The sequence below is a fragment of the Corapipo altera genome, unplaced genomic scaffold (genome assembly GCF_003945725.1).
Source record: "Corapipo altera isolate COAL_440 unplaced genomic scaffold, ASM394572v1 69, whole genome shotgun sequence".
Classification (NCBI taxonomy): Eukaryota; Metazoa; Chordata; class Aves; order Passeriformes; family Pipridae; genus Corapipo; species Corapipo altera.
In genome coordinates, this window is record NW_020884908.1 from 4381404 (window position 1) to 4403274 (window position 21871).

General features: G+C 45.3%; 1 protein-coding gene across 4 annotated transcripts in view; it reads right to left on the reverse strand.

Moving 5' to 3' along the window:
• Positions 1 to 20761, reverse strand: part of NR3C2 (nuclear receptor subfamily 3 group C member 2) — a 204685-nt gene extending 183924 nt beyond the window's left edge. Inside the window, exons 1-2 of one of the 4 annotated variants that reach the window (XM_027652704.1) lie at positions 20656 to 20759; positions 14138 to 15902 (exon numbers count right to left, since the gene is read on the reverse strand). In XM_027652704.1, coding sequence (XP_027508505.1) covers positions 14138 to 15900 — 1763 coding nt within the window. In that variant the 5' untranslated portion in view covers positions 15901 to 15902; positions 20656 to 20759. Of the gene's footprint in view, positions 1 to 14137; positions 15916 to 19062; positions 19103 to 20655 lie in introns of those variants that run through there. The other 3 variants (XM_027652705.1, XM_027652706.1, XM_027652703.1) reach the window with 3 other exon arrangements.
• Positions 20762 to 21871: the final 1110 nt, after the last annotated feature.

A 21871-nucleotide genomic window follows, 5' to 3' on the forward strand; every position in this document is an offset into this window, starting at 1 on the left:
CCTACCTATCTATCTGTCTGTCCTGGGCTACCCTAAATTTCAGCCTTATGTGTTTCTCTATCCTAACTATCCTACCCAGAACAGGTATACAAAAGGCAAACACAACCCCCTTACACATCCCAAAGCACCTGTGGAGACCCTTGCATGCAATTTACTGAACAGACTAAAATAGCATGAAACCTCTACTTTTATGTCACTGTAGAAAGTATTCAGGATGATCTTCTCTCCTGTCACTATAAATCAAAGCTGAAGAAAAATCAAGATTTCTGTAAGAGATTTTACAATCTGTACCTAAAACCTCTGCAGACTTATCAGACCAGTTTGGACTTGCCTATAATTTCTTTGTTTACTGTGAGAAAACCAACCATAAACAATAACTTTTTTTTTTTTTTAGCAGGTTTAAACAGTAAAAATACCTACTGGCATTTATTCTTGTATTTTTAGTACATAAATACACACATATATGTATCGCCAATACCCGCATAAGTCAAGTAAGGTTGGTCCCCATTACTTTAAGTACAGTACGAATATACAGCAAAAGAAAATCTGTGTCCCAAAGTAAGAACAATATTTCAGCCGACTTGCCCTTGAACATATGATTCTGAAAAATTATCTATTTGCAATCCTACCAGATTCTGTTCAGTATTTCACACTGCAGATAATGTATCAGAAGTATAAATTTTGAAACAGAAAGACTAGTGCACTTTGGAAGCAATACCTGGCAAATCTGATTTTTACTTAACCTTACAAATGTTGCTAGGAAACCTTACTCAATATTTATTTCAAGCCTTTAAAGAAACAGACTCATTCATACTAAGCTACTGGTGGGAGCATTGGGGACTTGGCGGAGAAGCCCCAACCTAAATTTACTCTTGACATCTCACTTTCCTAATCCACAGAGCTGATGTAATATAGAAATATAATTAAGAGTTGGATATGTAGTTACCTTACATTTGCAGGACTTGTAACAGCATAGGTATTTTGGACACTGCAGGCAGTGCAAACAAAGTAACAAAGTTCTGCTCTACTGCTTGTGTTTATGTGAATTTAATTTAAATAAAGCTACAACATTAATGTAAAGTTTTCTACAAATGACAGATTATTTTTACATTTCTGTGAACTGTGGGTAAATTAACCAATTTCACCATCGACTCTCATGTCTAGTACAGAGGTACACAGTACCTTCATCTGCCCATGTGAAACATCAGAAAAAGGCTAGATTGTACCACAATCAATAAATGGGAAACATTTCAGTATTTACTGCTGTCTTTCAAATTGATTCCATGAAATATATCTGTAAAAATCAGTCAAACCTATTTCTTGTAAACCTAACTGATGAGATGCTGAATATTCTTAATTTTCAGTCATGTCAGACAAAAACAAAAGTTTTCCTAGGACCTACTGCACTATGCTGAAGCTTTTATCCTCTTGTGCCTGCTATTTTCCCTGCTCCTATAATCCTTCTCTTCTTTTCCATTAGATCATATTTCTTATTCCTCTGCATTCCTGATCCCAAGCTCATTCCTATTTGGTCTCAAATAATTTTTTTTCGCTCAGCATGAAAATTGCGTTCACTTGTACTAAATTACTGATTTAAGTCATGCCAAAATCAATATCACCTCTGTGTTTGGGATACGCCACGTGATGGAAAAAAGCCAATATACATTCCAATCAGCAGCAACTCTGTTTCTTACAGAGTTAGACACGGCACAAGCTCAAAGCCTCAGGTACCTCAAGCAAAGTTTAGAAAGAACTATAAACATCCACACTGCGGGCACTGGTGTAGACTTTGAAGTCCCCAGGAACATCTACTGACCCCTACCACTGCTATCCCCCCGAAACCACGGCTGGAGCTGCCATCTCCTTATGCTTTGAAGCATTCCAGCTTTGAACAGGAGCTTGGCAGATGGAGGACCTGGCTTCTGTGCACCAACAGTCAGCTTCATGGACCTTGCTATAACCTTAGTAAGACTTTCTTTTAATAAGCACAATATCAGGTGTTAGTGCTGAAGCAAGCAGAACCTGAAGCATCTTGAGATCATGGAAAGGGCTGATACAGGTGGAAGGACATGGAACAATAGTGGAGGACATGGAGTATCTTGTTCATCGCAGTATGGAGGGTATGAAAATAAGAAAAACATGAAGTCCCTCTTATGAGCTCAAACCTCATCTGCATCCTGGTATTACAGTGCTGATTCATTCGAAATTAAGATAGCTACAGGAAAAAAAAGAGTTATAAACCTATCTTATAAATAGACTTAATGACTGTAAGTCATTTAAAACCACAAATACATCACCTAGTCAACTCAGTTAGCCTCATATTAAAATTAATTTATCAGACATCCACAATATACAATTAGTTGCAAATCAATAGGTTTACTTTACAAAAAATTATTGATCCACAAAGCAGGTTTTTTTCTCCAAAATTACAATTGTAAGTTGTTAAATTAGTTTGCCTAAGTTACAGCTGCTTGTAAATACTTAAGGCAGCTGCCCATAATCAAAACAATTTTGTTTGCCTTTACAGATTAGTATTGTAATAAATATCAGAATATCCTTAAACCATATCTAGCTGAAGAGAAGTAAAATTCACTTAATGAAAAAAAAAGCATACAGCCTATTTGTCACTTCAGTTTCACTTCCTACTTCCAGGATTTAATTCAGCTGTTTTTAGGATTTCTAGAGTGCTGTGAAGGATGACTAAGTATGTACTTTGCTCATTCTGGACACAACTTATGAACAAACACATCTGCTGAAAACGGTGCCTCCGATTTTATTGTGGAATAATTTCCTCTGCCGGTAACCCTGGATCTTTTTGCAATTACAGATGCCTGAGCTAGCAGGTGAAAATGCAATTAGCACAGAGGCAGCACCTACATTATGGGCAGAAGGGTGTGATAGAAGGAGATCTATCGAGAAGAGTGGTCAGTCCTGAGTATTCACCGCCCATTTATAGGTGTCACAAGGGTTATGGTTCAGGCCAGCTCCAGTGGGGTCCCATGGACAGAAGCCATTAGAGGCTGGAGTGCTGTGGGTGGCTCCTGGAGCACTTTTTTTAACCCCTGCTGGCTCAGAAGTATCTGGTTTTTCACTTCTCAGCTGCCCCATGATGTGAACCACAGCACGGAAGAAGGTGGCAACTGGAAGATTCGCTTCAAAAGCACATTTCTCATACAATCAAAAAATACTAACAAAACCCTACTAAGTCTATTAGTAACCTTCTGCAGTTAATTTGTGTTTATGTTAGGAAAGACCCACAATGGATGCAGTTTTAGTTCCAGAAACAAAAAAAAAAAAAAAAAAAAGAAATCAGCAACTCACTGTTTTCACTTCTGTTTCTATATACATTAGCTCCTCTGACTTTTTTCCCTTTCTAAGATAACATGTCCATCCAAAACACTCATCCTCCTTGCTTCTTTCACCAAACGGGTTTAATATGAAGCGAGTAACCCTTCTTTATCTTATTATCTGCATTTGCCGTTTGAAGTTGTCATTACTGCATATTTAATCAGTCAAAATTTTCAATGCCTAATCTCCTTTTTACTGTCAAATCTCCAGAAACACAAATTTCAAGCAGTCTCAAGAATCAGAAAGGTTAGTTGGGAAACAAGTGCAAATCAAGTGCATTGTTTCATTGCAACATTATCTTATGTCATTAGTTGGCAGCAGTCATAAAGTTCTGGACCACTTCCAACACTTACTTCCATGCACCGAGCAGAAGCTGACACGTTTAACCCCCCCACACACTTCGTTCATCTTCCAGCTAATTTACACAGATTCAGATTAAAACAAGGATTTTAAAATCCTAATGGTATCAATTGGAATTATTCTGCTTTGCCACTGCGTATCTGAAGCAAGAGTATGGTAAAGCTGTGCAGGGTTTGTAGAGCTAATTCTGCAGCAATGTGGGTTTACTTGATGCATTTTCCAGCAGGGCAGTCTGCAGCAAAGGTTCTATGCAGAATTTTGACAAGCCAGTCATGTTCAGTAACTTTTTCTTATCCTTAAGGAATATTTATTGGCCAATATTTGTTTTTAATTATTAACTTGAGAAAGCCTTAGTGCTCAAAACCAAACATGAGGTACCCTAAAACCAAGCAAACAGGCTACTAGCTAGGGAGCAATTCTGAAGAAATGGGGGAAAAGAACCTTCACTGCAGCCCAGGGCATCCTGTTCTCTCCCTGCTGGGCTCAGGGTGCCCAGAGAGTCCACTGCCATACACAGCTTCAGAGAGCAGGTTTACTACCCAAATGTAAGGACGTGGACAGACACATAAACAAAGGACTGTGCCTAAGTCTGGGACAAGACTTCTTGCCAGTTACGGCAAGCGACACGTGCAATGGTCCAGAAGTGATGACATGTGCTCAATTTCCACCAAACAATAAAAAAGAATGGACCTTGAGCCTTAGAAATGGCAAACATAAAAGTATATTGTCTTCAAGAGAGACTTTTGAACTTCTCCAGGAAGTTCTCCCCTATCCCAGGACCCACACCTGTGCAAGGTTTTAGTTGTTTAATTTATTTTATCCAAATGAGTTTGGAAGTTAACACAGTTATGTCTAGCAAAGTATCTCCGAAGCTACCATTAGAGGAAGAGCTCTCTAACTGCTCCAACATACTGCACTCTGTAGCACAAATTTAATTTAGTTTAAAATAATGAAGCTGACAGCTCAGATAGTCTGCCTGGAAACTGTGCAAATTTCCCGCCCACCTTCATTTGCAAGGTCCCTGGCACTCCAGTCTTCAAAAATGCTGAAGTGCATGACAGGTTTCTAGAGACAAGTCTTCAGCAGCACTAAAAGTGAGATCTCCGACCTTTTGGAGCAGCTCATATTTGAACTCATGCCTCCCAAAGAAAAGAAAGGTTGCTGTCATAATGCCCCAACCTTAAGGTACTTCCAGAAGCAATCCCTTTCCTGCTCCTAGTCTGAGAGCAGTGACCTAGATGAAGCTTGACTAGGAGACCAGGTCCTACCTCCAGCACTGCTCCTGTCAGACAAGAGGTTGTATTTGAATGGAGAATGTGGTGAACCACCTACCAAAGGCTGGAGAGGGACTTTTTACACAGGCATGCAGTGACAGAACAAGGGAGGGCAGGGGAAGAGGGATGGCTTTAACTGAAGGAGGGTAGATTTAGATTAGACATTATGAAAAAATTCTTTACTGTGAGGGTGGTGAGGCACTGAAACAGGTTGTCCAGAGCAGCTGTGGACGCCACACCTGTGGAAGTGTTCAAGGCCAGACTGGACAGGGCTTACAGCAACCTGGTCTAGTGGAAGGTCTCTGGCAGGGGGGTTGGAACTAGGTGATCTTTCTCGTCCCTTCCAACCCAAACCATTCCATGATACTACGAAAAGAGTCCCCTCCCCACTCTCTTACCCGCAGCAACACTAACAGAGAGCTAAAGACACAAACACAATTGATTTTTCAAGGTGAGACACTGCCAGAGTAAACCGGGTCTCGACAGTTGTGAAACCAGGTTTCCAAAGGGCTCGGAGAACACAGGTCTGGGTAAGGACACGCCAGGTGACGCATTCACACGGGTACACGGACCCGGCTGCCTTGCGCAAGCAGGCGGGGATGGAGGGGCATGGCAGGGTCGCTGGCCCTTCCTATGCCAGCCAAACTTCTCAGCCCCCTTTCCCTCTATGGCCTGAATCCACCATCAAGAAGCAAAGCATGACGTAAAAAATCATTAAGCAGAGCACTGCTGTGCTTCGGAACCGCTCCAATCTCCTTGGGGAACTCCCAAGTCAAGACCGGGACAGTTTCCCTGCACCATCCTGACCCTTTGAGGCAGGTACAGAATAAGAGAACAAAAGAAATTAAGTACTATAGCAACAGGATTTGCAGGACTGCATGATGTCAGCATAACACAGTAGTCAGAAAACCATTGCCAAAAAAGTCAGTGAGACCCTACAGTTCAGCAGCCGGGACAGGCAAAATCCTGGTCAGGACAAACACAGCTACTTACTTCCCAATTCTGACCTGTGATTAAAAGACCACAGATGGATTACACTGCACAAAAGAAACCTCTAAAATATGTGTTTGTTTTGTAGACTTAAAACTGAACATGCACCTGACATGGTCAAACAAATACACAAAAATGGAATTAAGATATTCTCACAAATCCAAAAGATTCAGAAAACATTGTTAAACATGGAAAGTTTTTTTATTTGCTTTTTTTCCCCAGAAACCTAACTGCTATGAAATTGGTTTATAAAGTTGCCACTTTTAGAAACTTGGGATAACACCTCTTGAAAGCAGACATGGAATGAAAAGCACAATAGAAAAGACTCATATATTGAGTCCAAATTTTAGCCTGAAAGCTCATTCAAAAAGTTATTTTACCTCCAGATGCAAGCAGAAAGTATTGTTCAGAAGAGAGAATGGAAATGAGTGAAGTGATATAAAAATTGTCAGAAACATTCAGCAATTAGTCTGAAATTTGCTTTTTAACCTCAGGGCTCTAACTCTTTGATCTATTATTATCACTAACCACAATCAGCAGCGTACTCATGCATCTTAGGGGAGCGTACAAATTCTTATAAGCCTTACATTATTATCCACAAATACTGGATTCTGTTTCTGCTCCAGTGTTCTAACCAAAGTTTACTTTATTTTTCTTCTTCAAAAAATACCATATTAAGCCTAAGTTACCCCACCTCCAAATATGAAATTTAAGCTATCAATTTGTTCAGGAAGCCAATACACAGTTTAGAGACTGCAGATTTTGCAAAATTTAATTTAGCAACCAGCTAACAACACATTCTAATTTAATTGCAGGAGCTTAATTCACTGTTTAAGATAAAGAAATAAAATTCTACTTCGTTTTCTTGTGACCACCCAGCAATGTGGGAACTTTTGCTATAATACAACTCAGTAAACAGACAGTGTCTTGTAAAAATCCTTGTTCACATACTGAATAGATACAACCAGTGTTACCTATATTTTTAAGAACCCAGAATGAACAGCATGGGTTTGGTTTTCTGCACTTCTGTTTGTTTGTTTGTTTGCTTTGGGGGAGGGTTCTGGGGAATGTGGAGGAGTGGGGGTGGTTTTTGTCTTATAAGTCCTTCAGCATTGATTTCAGCAAAGAAATCAGAGAAAGAGAAACCCCCAGATCACTTCCTTTCAGAAAACACATCACAAAGCTCTGGTAAACCACATTAAAAAGCCTCAGCTGGAAAACCAAACAAAACAACAAAAACAAATAAAACAACCCCAAACAAGGTCACAAAGCTTCCCATCTAAAGAGACAATTTATCTGAAAATTCTGTCTGGAAAGTACATAAACTCTCAGGGTTTTGTAGAATTCCAGGGTTCCTGAAGAGAAAGACATGTATTACTAAGGATGCGCACGCATCCTGCTTCCAAGTCTGAGAAGGGAGTGCCTCCTCCCACGCACAAGGAGAGAAGGGAGAGAGAGATGCTGCTGCTCCTTTTGCCAGCAGTGGTACTGGAGCAGGCTATACTGGGAACTGCTGGCATGGATAAACAGGGACTTCCTGACCTGCAATCCCTTCCTCTGCAGCGTAAAGCGAAAAACACGCCTTCCTCCAAGGTCAGCCTGTCTCCTCCAGCAACCCACCCAAGGCAGCTCCAGCAGGAGAGGGCTTTCGGAGGACCCACCAGACAGCGACCTTCCCCTGCAGTTTACACTAGTAGGGCAGCAAGCAGTCAAATCATGCCATGGTCTATTTAGGGTGCATTCAAACATGCCCAATAACGCTGCAAGAACTTGGTCAATTGCACACGATGGAAATACTGCTCCGTTTCTTTTCCTCCACGGATCTCTCACTCAGAGGAAACTGCAACTGAAGTAAAGTAATTCATATGCTGAGCACCAAGCACTGTGTAGCAACCAGCTGCATGTGAAAGCTGATAAAAATACTAAACTTAGATGGATTTAATACCTGTTTTTCGCACACTCTTTTTAGTTTCCTCGTTGGACCATTTTTATCACTCTTAAACAGCCATATTTTAGGACACATTTTCCAGAGAACAAGTTACAGTTCTATATTAATCCTAAACTGGGGTATTTTTTGACCTCTAAGATCTTAAATCTGAAATCACAGCATTCCACTGTTTTCCAAGAAGTTTTGGTCAAATAAGTCCATTATTAATCCCAGTCCCTACAACTCTGTTCAAAGACTCAAGACACACAGTTAAAAAAGACAAACTGCCTTTTAAAACTATACCCTGAAAATATAAGTGTTAGGATTATGGCTTGACAACACATCCTTTAGCAGAAAGGTGCACTTAGGATATTTCATAAGCTCCTTTCTCTTTCGATCCCTTCAGTTTGTTCCCATATCCAGATCACATCACACTACTCACCAAGTTTCACTGTCCTTTTGGTTTTTAGAGGTTCAGAATGATCAGGAACCAGACCTGGTTATCACATACAACACACCCAATCAAAGGGCAAAACCAGAGTGAGAGCAGACAAGGCAGGGCCCAACACAGTACTTCACCACTGCAAACAGTGTACTGTTCAGCTACAAAATGATACCTAACAGCAACCACTACTCAAGCCTGGGATCAGCAAAGCACCAACAAGTATCTAGAAATCCGATTCATCTGGGCAGAGCACTTCACAGCAGGCTCCATTAATGTTAAGTGCTGGTTGAGTAAGGACAGGTTATTGAACCACAACTTAAAAATTTACTCCCTCTGCAGACAACAGGAGTACTGCACGAGTACTGAATCTGCTGCAGCAACCCCTGTGCATGCTTACCTGCCTAACTGCAGCACACACCCCATAAAATAAGATGGGCATGTTTTTATACAGTACATATTGATGTGTCTTCCAGTCCTCATAAAAATGGGCTGACCCCCATACATTGTCGAAAAATGGATAATCAAAATTTCTTCTGCTTGCTAAAATCTGTGCATGAAGGTGACCCCACCTTCCCCTTTTTCAGAACACCATCAAAAGATATCAAAAGAAGAGATTCTGTGCTACGAAAAGCGATATAAAAACCAAGCAACAACTATTAGCTACTATCAGAATGAACTATGGCAAACTCATTTCCAACAGCCAAGTATTGCAAAGTTTAGTGATATCGACCATCAATCGAAATGTTTTGGTAATACATAACATTCCTTAACCCCCACCCCTACCCCCCAAAAAGAAACAACCAAGCCCTAGATACTGGCACACGGATTGACAACAGAGCTCTTATTTCCTCAGATTTGGAAGACCCACTCATTTATGGAATACAATTTTCCAGTCATGTGGACTTCTGTGCTGTCACAGCACAGAAGTCAATTGATGTGTATAATTTTAAGGGAAAATAAGGCATCATTAGCAGTCACATTTTATGGGAAAATACTTTACACAGACTTTGAACTCCTCAATAAAAAACAATACAAAAACCCAGCATCCTCACCAAAATAACAACAAAGAAAGCTGTAGAAAGTCTGAGGCTGTTCAGTGCATGCTGGTATGCCAAGGAGAACCTTTCAACCTCCTCGCCTGACATATTAATACAGAGTCCTAACTTCTTCAGTGAGAAATAAAGAATATGCAGAGGTCTCTGTTACGTCAAGATTATACCCCAAAAAAAAAATAATCACACAAAATTATACAAGAACCTACAAAACCAAGTTGAAATTAAGGAAATTAATTCCCAAACTGAAATTAAGGAAAAATGCAGATTTAAGGCTATGGTCTATGATATTAAAGAATCATTTGTGAAAGAAGTTTGCACAGTAAATTTGAGGGAAGCTAAAGGGGAAAAGAGCCCTACCAAGCATGGAGAATATTTTAACAGCATGGTCCTTTTCTCATAAAGTCCGTCAGCAAACAAACAGAGGTCAAGGCCATTCACAAATTCAAAAAATAATATTTACCAGACCTTTATCTTCCTGGCAGGTATAATTCTGATAAGTGACTATTCTAGATAATATTTAACATAAAAGTTTATTTACAAAAATACTCGCAATAGCCTGAAATCTGATTTTAACCAGAATCAATTATTCAAGTCAATAAAGGTTACAGGTAAATGAAGATCATGTTGTTGGGTTGCTTTTTGATTTTGGGTTGGGTGGGTTTTTTTGGGAACTGTTTCAAGCAGGTCTATGAAAAAAATACTGATTCATGTGAATGGCTCAGGAACAGATAGATATAAGAAGTCCATAAAATATTGTCAATGTTTGATCAAAAAATTCACCATAAACCCCAAGAAGTGACAATCTTTCAACTCCTTTTAACAGACATAAATTAGATTCTAAATCTTCTTGTTTGAATGACAACAATTGAAACACAATTATAGATAAACATACCCAATTTATGTTAAAATACTAAACTTTCTGAATAACAGCATATCAAACTTTGTGAATTCTTCCCACACTGGATTACACCAATGGAATTGCCAGGAAAAAAATGAAAGTAGGAGTATCAGCCCTCTGTTTCCACCGCGACCACTGAGAAAAGCGAGTATGTATGTGTACATACATCAGTTAATATGGAAATTAGAGGGAAAAGGCACATTTGCAGAAGAAGCTTTAGGTGAGAGCTAATGCAGCAGAAAGGTCATCTTCCTCAATATCTACTGTTGTTTCACGCAACCATGACATTTTCCTAGGCCATTTTGAAAATCACACTGGCACGACCATGAGGTTTAGGCTGGTACCCTGATTCAGAGAGCACTAATCACCTTGAAGTGAAATCTTATCTGAATTCTTAGTGTAGGTTTTTCATCAATGACATCACACAATTGGACACAACTTCTTTTTCAAGACCACTTTGCTGCTATTTAGTTTAGAAACCATTATTTCTTAGAAACACCTTTCATGGAGAGTGGAAATCTATACACACAGACAGACAAGTATGATTCACCCTTTATTAAAAATTAAACATGCAAAAATCTTTCAAAAACAAAGACATGTTCTGCATGTGTATTAGCAGAAAAAAAAATTTAAAAGGGAATAAAAGGGAACTTGGTTTTGCTTAAGAGGCTCCCACTCCCCAAACACCACAAGTTGCAATGTTATAAAACAAAGTTACTACTAACTCAAAAAGAACAAAACCATAACTGTGTACATCTAATAAGTAACTTAAGGAGAAAAAGATAAATGTTCTAGTTGACAGTGGGTGCTTGGCACAGTCAACAAGGTAGCAAGGCATTTTAAATGCTCAGCTATGGTTATTAGACACTACTAGCAAATGTAACTGATTGAAGAAAGGTGATAACCTCATAGGAGAATATATATTTTTTTTTACAGTACTATTCTAAAGAGTCATTCTCACCATGAAAACATGTCTTCATTTGGTCACTCACTTCTTTTCAACATGTAAACTGCAAGTCTGAAGCAGTTCAGAAAGGGTATGACATCAAGGTTTAGAAAATAATGCTGCTATAACAAGATACATTCCACGCTGGTCATATGTTGGCTTTAAAGAACCATGTAGCCTACTTTTTCCCTTCACCTAATCTTTGCTTACAGCAATTTATATTGAAAGATACATATACGTGAAAAAGGATGAAGACTTAGAATACCAGAAACCTTAAAATATTGCAGATTTCAAAGGGTTAATCATATGTTACAGAAGTCTGCAAAATGTACGATGCCTGATATGGCTGACACATCAGAAAAAAACCTGACTAGAAGTAACAAGGATCTGATTTGGATCTCGAGGCGTGATGCTCCTGTTTTGACATAAGAAGGGAAGAGATACTTTGGAATCCCACTACCATGTGGACATGGGACGGCTGAAACCCACCTTGGGATGTTGAGTCTGACATGGTTTTAAACTATGCATGTTTTAATACAACACGTTAGAGCATTAACTAACTTGAGCATGATTTCCTCTGTTTTAGCTGGAACACAGCACAAAAATAATAAGTAAAGATCAATTTGAGGTTCAACAGCAAGAGCGAGCTTTTACGTGTGTGACATCTTACGTTGATTCTTTATGACTTGTCTCATCAGCAGACAAATTCAAGCAGGCACCCCCGCATTCAAATCTGCGCTGCTAAAACAACCTCCACATCAATTTACCTTGAAAATTTTAAGGGCTTTGCACAGGTGACCAGCTGCAACTGTTGGCATAAAGCCATTGCCAAGCAGATTAAGAACAACATTTAGTTAAATAATGGGGTTGAGTTAAGAGATTTGAAAGGATGACACATGTCCTAATCTAAAGTACAGATCGGGATGCCTGAAGTGTCGCAATCCTGAAGATCTCCATCACCTAAACAAAATTCCACACGTAACAACTCTGAGCACTAAAAATTTCAGGACTTCAATCCTGCAAAGCTAACAGCTACATTCACCTGCATACCCTACATACACCAGCTTAGAGAACAAAGACAGGAAAGTGTATCGTATCGAGCCTGTGTCATCACCAAGTCTGACGACACAGATTATCCATTTACTGGTCTAGAGCTACCATGGACTAACGTCAGCCCAGAAGACTCCTTTAAAAGCCTTATGAGAAACTGTCACTCAAAACACAGTTGTTGGTGACAACTCTGCTTCTACCTGCATCTCCCTGTTTCTTGTGCCTGCCCCTGTAATGGAGGACAACCTTGACTCAGTGCAAGCATTTAGTCACTCAAGAGCTCTCACAGCTGGCAGGAGCTACTTGCCCAAGCAACAATGCTCAACCACAAAGGCAGTAAAATATTGGGTCTTTCTTTTCAGGCTTTCCATCAGTCTTCTGGTGAACTTTTCTCACTATATAAATAACGCAATTTATGATAATTTCATCAGGTAAAGCAACTAGAAAACAGTAACTCCATCTTCCTTGATCCAAGAAAGTACATTTAAGCCAAGACTGGATGATAACAAATATTTCACTACATGCAAAGTTCAGCATGATGGTGGGATACAGCCCTTTAAACCTGAGAAAGATATATTAAAAATTTTATTTTTAGAGACAATATTGGAAATGGCCAAAGAATAAGTGAGGTATGGCTTGCAAAATTATAAGGAGATTCTAGAAGTGCTGCACAGACCTGAGGATAAAGCATTTAAACTCTTTTTTTTACCTCAGTGGCTGTTTTTACTCCTCAAAAGCACCATTGTTTTAGATATTATATTTTTCACTGTGACATTGTATTTTCAGAAATATTTAGTATCATACAAATATGGAAAACCCCACGCATCCCTCTTCACTCCACTCCAAGAATAAGGCAGATGCCTCATTCATGACTGCACCTGCATATCTCATGAGGAGAAAAAAATACTTGAGAAAGGTAAATGCAACTCTGTTACCGGCTATTGGAGCTTTAGCAAAAACCTTCAGGACCCTGTTGGATACACGAAGAGACTATGTAACTATTTCAACTCTGTCATGCCATCAGAGGGCCTAATAACTTGTAATATTGACTATGAAACTACAGGGTTTATGAAAGTAAACCTCCCTGGTGAGATACACGGACACTTGCTTGCTGAAGAGGCACATGCTTCCAGGAATCAGCCAAGAAACCCAAAATCAAATGACACTTGCATATTTCTCTTCCACAAAAAGTGAGGAGATTAGTTTATCCATTTCTCCCTTTCAAATGCATCAAGTTTTAACAGCCCTCCTCCTTCTGGAGTCATTTTTCTATATATACAAACCAAATGTTCCTACAGTTAAAATACAGAAATAATATGTTGCCACAGGCTTGTAACGTTTGGTTTTTTAAACTTAACCAGTTAAAGTCTGGTGGAAACATAGAACCATACTTCTTTACAAAAACAGATTCCTGGCACTATCATTTTCTTATCCTCATCTCAACATTTCATCTGAGGTACAACACATTCAAGCACTAGCTAAGGAAGAATAACTATTATAGGACACAAGAGAGCAATTTTACTAAGCTCTCATTATGGGAAAAACAACATTTGTAGTAGTAAGAGCTCATAAACATATTAAAGCTATACCTTCAATCCTAATAACAATAGAATATAATATGTTCTTCTTAAATACTAAAGCTAGCACTTTGTTTTTATTAAAGGAAGAATAAAAACCAGCAAGATAGCAACAAATTTAACGATAATAACTGAAATTCAAACCAAGAACTACACATCAGCTTGAGAAATACCACCCTGGTCCCCATCTTAATTCACGTCTTGTTTGTTTAATGGAGGAGAAGAAGGGGGGGGAAAAAAAAAAAAAGAAGTAATTTGCCAGCTCACCTGGACACATTTTCTGGAATGTATTCTAGAACTGGATACCCATCACTTCTTCTGGATGCCAACTCTGAATGCGACTTCCAGGTCTCCACGAGGGTGCTGACGGCAGGGAATGAGCTCAAGTGCTGAAATGTCTGCTCTCGAGCAACCGGCCGCGACAAGGATATCGTGCCTTGGGCACCGATCCTGTAGTGAAATGACTGTCCACCTGAATTTACACCCACAATGGCAGAGGATGGTATACTGTTTTCTTGGTAATAGCTGCCATCATCAGGCTCCTGCTTAATCCCCACACGTAGGCCTGGATTTGGAAAACCGCTACCTTCACAACTTCCATCAAATGAAGAAACGGGTGGTCCTAAAATCCCAGAAAGAGAGTAATAGTCTTTGTCGTCCATAAAAGAAAAATATGAGCCATCTGTAAAGGGGAAAGGATTTACTGTTTGATTCCCTTTAAAAGGGGCACCAGAACAAGGATGTTTGGCTGCCTCTTGCTTCACTGGTACTGAAAAGGGGGAATCTGAGTTTATTTTGCTGCTGCTGTCACCAATGCAGGCGCTGCCGAACGACCCGTCTGGCTCAGGTTTTATGAACTGAACAAGGTTCATCTGACTGTTGTTGGAGATGGTGTTCTCCATTTCCTCCATCTTAGGAAACGGGAGTTCTTGAGGACCTTTGTCTTTTGTTTCTGGACTAGGAACGGTATCTTGGCTTCTGCTAGGTCCCACTGGCGTGCTGGAAGCTGGGAATCCTATGGAGTTGTTTACAGGGCTACAGATGGATGATCCCACAGTGCTAACCGCTGGACTAGAACGAGTGGACCTATTATTGGCATTGGAAGGGCTGGCAATGGAGCTCCTGGAGTTCAGGTTCGCAGGACTGGACACAGAAGACCGCATAGTGATATTACTGGGACTCGAGACGGGAGATTTCACGCTGCAGTGACTGGGAGGACTAGAAATCGGTGACTTCATGCTACTTATAGGGCTGGAAAGCGGAGACCCCACGTTGCTGACGTGCGCAGGACTGTGCAACATAGACCCCCGGTTTTCAACATTCGGCGAGCGCGACAGAGGGGTTCCCTGGCCAATGGGGCTGTGCATGGCAAAGTTCCCAAAGTTTGCAGTAGTTGAGGACACGGAGTTCACCCCTGCAGGACTACACACTGAGGAGGCCATGTTCTGAGGGCTGCAGCCCGAAGGGCTCTTCTCTTGACACATGATAGGGCTTTTGACAATCGTGTGCATGGCACCACCGTTCACAGTGCTCCCAGAGTCCGACATCAAAGACCTCAAGGGCCTGCTGGCGCTGTGGAGGGGAGAGGAGCAATGGCCATTCTCCTTGTAGAGCTTCACCAGCTGCTCCACGTTCTGGTAGATCTTTCCTGGGCTCCCCTGGTTCTGCTGATCATAGTGGTACTCGGCATCTCTTATCGAATCCATATATAAACCCATGGATTCGGCCACCGTTGCTGACAGCTCCTTCGACTCCGTTTCAGTCTTGATGTCAGAGGGGAGAAGACCAGGCTGACTGTTGTCTTGCTGCAGGCAGGAAAGTAGCTCAGGTTTTTCTTTGTTGTTTCCTTGAGTGCTGCTGTTTGCAAAAGAGCCGGCGGCGCAGCTTACGTTCACAATCTCCATGTAGTTACTGTCATCAGTCTGCTCTCCAGCACCTATGGAAGAATACTCCACAGACTGAGAAACTTGACCCCACCGTCTCTCCATATCTAAGCCTTCTGGGTAGCTGTGGTATCCTTTTGTCTCCATAACTAGCAAAGACATATACAAAAAAGTAAAATTAATAAATGACAGGACAGTGTGACTTCCTAAGGAAATTTCCTAATTTCCTAAGGAAACAAGGCGTATCCGCTCTCTCTGTCTATCCTCCTCTCTGTCTGCCTGCCAGTCCCATGTCCCTGCCCCATCCATCATCTTTTAAGCATTTGTCCAATTTCAATCAAACTGAGGGGAAAGGTCTCACGGGTAAGACACCCCTACGGGTTCAGAGAGAAAACTGCTCAGCAGCTAGGAAACACCCAAATTATTGCTCCCAGCCCCACCCCAAAAGGAACAGCTCAGCAAGGTCAGCACAACAATCACCCACTCTCGCTGGCCGCAGCCCCATGGCCAGTGCCAGCAGCACCATGGGCTGTCCCTCACCCAGAGACTCGGAAGGAAAAAAAGGAAGGGAGCAGCAAGGAAGGAGGGGATCCAGAGAGGTCCTGGAAGGAGGACATGGTGGTGGGATGTAAACCCTGTGGAAATTGCTCATCACAGCTCTGCTCCTCCAAGTACCTTCCACTGCCATGCTACAGGGACAGCAAAGCAAGGGAGGCTGGTGTGCTATGGGGGTTTCTCTTCATAGTCCTCATCATCCAGCATAACATAGATGCTTTAGAAGGAAGCAGCGGTTCTGAGGGGCTGGGAGTTGACTTGCCCCTTCACAGCTATACAAACTTCTTATACTACCTCCTTATACAAGGAGACATGAAGGAGAGGGGAGAGAAGTAGGGCAAAAGTTGAATAGGAGACATTTCTGCCACAGAGGAAGGGGATCAGATTAGGCAGGGATGCCTGGCTATTAAATGGATCCATAATTCTGCAAATTCTGCAAAACCTCCATGGTAGCCAGCAAGAGGAATACATACAGAAAAGTAAACCTTGTTCTAGAATGGACCCTAAAAAAATCCCTCCCATCCTGCCTACCACTCTCTCAAGGCAGGGTGCAAAATGCATGACCTAGTCTCCAATAATCTAAAAATCACATAAAAGTAACAACAATTTTTAATTTTTTAAGGATTTGGCTCATAGTATCGTTAGAACTGCAGAAACTCAAGTGCCACCAGCTACAATATCAATATCATGCAAATAGTTTTTCCTTTTCTGAATGTATTCAATATTTAATTCAGTGTTTAATCTCTTTACTGAACACTACTTAACAACACTATTTTAAGCAAAATTATAAAAACAAAGAACCTTAAAATGAATTACTTGAATACTTCTTTGCCCTTAGTTAGAACTATGGCCCTATGCCTACATTCCCCTCAAGCACAAATTTTATTAGAACATAGAATCATGCGTCTAACATCATAGTAAGTATCAAATCAGATTCCTATAGTCTAAAATTTTCAGACAGAAGTGCCTAATTTCATATAAAGTCACTCCCAAACAATCATCTACCCCTGACTGAAGTGCTGACCAAGTCTAATTCCTAGAGAAATCAATCGCAGCTGTGAGTGACCTGCATTTCTGAAAACCAGGAAACTTAGTTAAAGCTTAAAATTAGGATGTAAGTGAATTTTAACCCTCAGAAACACCAGCAGAACCACTGTGTACCAAGAAATCTCAGTTATAGGCCTAACATTACACTAGTACTTGAGCTTTGTAGCAACTTCTCCCATGGCAGTAAAATTCAAACTTCATATATAATCAATAGGTGAGCATACTTTAAGACTTCACTGAATAAAAATCTGGGTCACACAAAGGAAAAAAAAAATTGGAAAATGCCCTGATCCTGCACTTCCAGAGGCTGGCAAATATAGACGAGAGGACCAAAAACCAGCAGAGATTATTTGTGGACTGATACAAGTTCTGTTTAAAATGACAGACATAAATGCAGCAGCAAAAAGATTTTTTTAGGAGTGCTGGTTTCTGTCACCTCCAAGCGCCTCAGTGGATACCAGAACCAAATTAATCATCTCACAGATTGCTGTTGGCATTAGGGTTTGGTTTTGTTCTTTTAAGCAGAACTTATTCCAACTTGACTCGCACATTTATCCACGGTATCCACACTTCACCTACTACACAGACATGCCTTTTTTACTAACTTTCACTAAACAAATTTGACGGTGGGCTAAAGCATTCACAGACCACAACAAAAGCTTATTGGAAACAAGACTATCTATATCTGGTATTTTGCAAAGAAAGATATATTATGAGCATAGCAGGTTCTCCAGACTGCCTCCCCCAAGAACTTAGACACTTCGAGTTATGCATTTCACCCCAAACATATCAACAAACACAGCCCTCTGCAGCACGGGTCTCCAATCAATCAGGCATGAAACCAGTCTCGCAGCAACAGCCAAATAAAAAATCAAATGGTACCTGGTATCCCTGCAACCAAAAGGTCACCTAGATACGGGAAAATCTGAAGTAAACCCAGTTTCATAAAAAAAATAAACTGATGGCTCAAGCGGCCACACACTTCTTATTTCTCAGTGCTTGTAAACGAAATTTTCTCTAAGTTTCACCGTCTGCCAGCCACCTCGCTGACAGAAAACTGCCCAGGGGACCAGAGTTTCATCGCCGGGCTGGGGTTTCCCCCGCTTTCTCCAGGGCAGCGGAGCGCGGCTGGCGGCACGGGCAGCCCCGGCACCGCCGCCCACGGACCCCGAGCGGCGCCGGGCGCGGGTCCCCGCGGCGGGGGCTGCTCCCCCCGTGCTCGCACACACGCACACACACACACACACACACACACACGCGTGTAAACACCCACGCAAGCAGAGCGCACGCTTATTTTCCTATTTTTACCCTACGCTACGTGGAGCATCACCGCAGCTCCCGAGCAGCGGCCACCGCTTTGCACCCCTTCCCACCACCACCACCACCCCCGCCCCTGTCTGCTTTCCCCGCAGGTGCAATCCGGGCTGTCACGCGTGGGGGAGCCCACTCCCTCCCTCCATCCCAGGAGTCCGCGGCGGGGGCGGGATCCCAGAGCCCAAACCCGCTCTCGGCCGAGCCCGCCCCTCCTGTGCTCTCTCCTCGCCGCCCGACCCCCGAGCGATGCAGAAAAGCGCTTTTTTTCGCCCCGTGCAAACGCCGCTCCCCCAACCTCCAAAGCGGGGGTTTCCCGGTGCCAAGAGCCTCCCGCCACACCCCGCCAGTCCCACCTTCCCGCTGCGGGTCGCGGCGCCCCCCGCCCCCGGGTACCTGTTGCGGCGGAGCGCGTCCCCCGCGCCCCCGCGGAGCCGAGCGGTGCGGAGGGCGGCGCAGAGCGGAGCGGCAGGGCGGGCGGCGCAGCTTCCCGCCCGCCTCCCCCGCCTGCCCGCCCGGCCGAGGCGCGCCGCGCCGCCCGGTGACACGGAGCGGCACCCGGGAGGGGACGGGAAAAGGTGCCAAGTCCTTTAAAAACATGTCACATGCCCACATAAAGTTCAAGTTTACGTCCCGCCCGCCGCCCGCCCCGATTGGCGGGCGGGGCGCGGAGCGGCGCGCGGCCGGGCCCGTCCCGCCGCGCCATTGGCCGGGCCGCGCCGTCACTCACCCGCCGGGCGACATGACTGATACAAAGTTGCTGCGACACAGGCTGGGAAACGCATCTCCTTAAAGCCGCAGGGGCCGCGCGACCCCCGCGCTCCGCCGCGCACCGGGGTCCCCCCGCCCGCCACCCGCAGACCCTCGTGGGTGGGGTGGCGGGGCGGCGGCCCGGGGGGTCCCCCGCGGACAGGTGAGGTGCGCGGGGCGCGGCCGCCCCCGCCCGGTGCCCGCGCCGAGCCGGCGGCAGGGCCGGGCATCGCCTTCTCCGCCCGCCCGGGGTTTCCGCCTTTCAGCGGGCGCATGAATGCGCACCGTGCCGGTTCAGCGGTGATTTAACAAAAAAAAAAAAAAAAAAAAAATTAGAAAAAAAAAATAGGGGGGGAAAAAAAAAAAAAAAAGGAGTGGAGCGACGGCGGCAGAGCGCGGGAGGGTTCAAGGACTCGTCCTCCGCTCCCCGCCGGGCTGGCTCCGCTCCGCGGCAGCCGCGCATCCCGCCGGGCGCCCCCGCCTGCTGCCTCCCCCCGCCCAGGAGCCGCCGCCGGGACGACCCCTGCCTCCGGGGTGCTGCCACCTCCCGCTCCCCGGTGTCCCCCTCGGCGCCCGCGTCCCGGCTGCAGGAATACCCTTTTCCCAGACAAGCGTAAAACAGGAAAAAAGCCGCCGAGCAAACTTTCAGGCGATGCGCTCCCAACTCGCTCCCTAAATACCGCCCCCAGCCCCCGGTCAGCGGCCCCTCAGAGCCCCGCTCCCGCCCCCCAGGTGCGCCCACGGCCCGGCGGGGACAGCTCCGCAGCCCCGCAGGGTGACAGCGGCGCCGCCGGGAGCGGGACGGGGGGCTGAGCCCGCCGGGCAGCGGCAGCGCCGGGCACCGCGCACCTTCTCCCGCAATCGCCCGTGCGCGCCCGCAGGGACCTGCGTGCGCTGCGGGGTTTGTACCCCAGAGTCACGGCGAAAGCGCCAACATCCCCAGGATTTGGGGGTGTCACGTGCCCCTCTCGTTTCTCCTATTCTGCCAAATATCGACCCGCACTCACGGGCCGAGGCGGCGGCTTCCAGCGCCCGCGGCGTGACCCGCGGAGCAGCAGCCGCCGCCGCCGCGGTTCCCCGCGGGCGCTGCCGAGCAATGGACGTGTCCTTCCCGCGAAGTTTTCACGGATGGGGACGGGACTGGCCGTGACCTGAATACGCCGGACGGTGCGTCGGGCACCCACCCCGCTGCCCCCCGCGCCGCTCCTCGCCCCGCGCAAGGCTCCGCGCTGCACTCACCTCCCCTACGACATGGTGGCGCGGCGGGGGGAGGAGGCGCGGCCCCCGGCTACTGGCAGCGAACCATCCGGGAGCCCGCACCGCCACCCAGGGAAAAGAAAAAAAAAAAGAAAAGAGGAAAAAAAAGTACGCGGAGCAAGCGCCGGGAGCGCAGCCGGGCGGCAGGAGGGGGCTGCGGCGGCGGCGGCAGGCGGGGTGCCCGCGGCTCGGCTCAGCTCGGCGGACAGCTCCCACCATGGACGCCTAGGTGGGTGGGTGTTCCCGCGGGTCACACCCTCGCCCGCCGGCGGAGGGGAGCGGGGGGTGGATCCAGCACCGGCGAGAGAGGAAAGGGGATTTTGGGGAGGGGGGGAGAGTAGAGAAAAGGGGGGCGGAGAGGGAGGGAGATACCCTCTAAAAAAAAAAAAAAAATTAAAAAACAAACCCTCTTAAAAAAAAAAAAAAGCAAACTTATGTCATTCCAGGTAAAACTCCCATCTGCGCCACCAAGGAAGAGGAGGGAGGAGAGTGGCGAGGGTGTAAACTTTTTCCTCTCCCCCCCCCCTCCCGCCCCCTCCGGTGCTGCCCGGCCCCTCGCAGCGCCCCCACCGCCCCCTCCCGCGCCGCCCGCCCCGGCGGCTCCCGGCGGCTCCCGGCGCCGCGGGGTTTCTCACGCACGGAGCCCGCCGCCGCCGCGGTTCCTGGTTCGCGGAGCCGCCGGAGGAAGGGAAGGAGGGCGGGCGGCAGGGCGGGCGGCGGGGGAGGAGGAGTGTCTCCCCGTGCCCTTCCCCAGGCGGAGCGTCTCTCCCGGCCCTGGCGGCGGCGGCGGAACACCCCTCCTCTCCCCGCTCCGACCGCCCCGCTCGGCCCCCGGGCGGGCTGCGGGGAGCGGAGCGCCCCTGGACAGGATTGCGGGAGGAGGCTGCAAGCCCTCGCCCGCGCCGGGCCTGCGCCTTCCGTCCCGCTCATCCCCGCTGCTGCCAGGCGGGGGGAGCCGGGTCCCTGCTGCCCCGCGCTGTGCCCTTGGGTCCCGGGGGTAGGGGTGGGAAGGGGGAGCGACCGCGCTGCACTCGCGGGGCTGCTGCGGGGCAAATCTGCCCCGATTTCAGGCATCAACGAAAAAAAAAACAAAAAAACAAAACCACAAAAAATCGGTGCTAACAGTGATGCTGGTTTTAAATTAATATTTCAATTGTGGCTAAGGTCTTTTGAAACTGATTGTGTTTTAAGTTCAGGG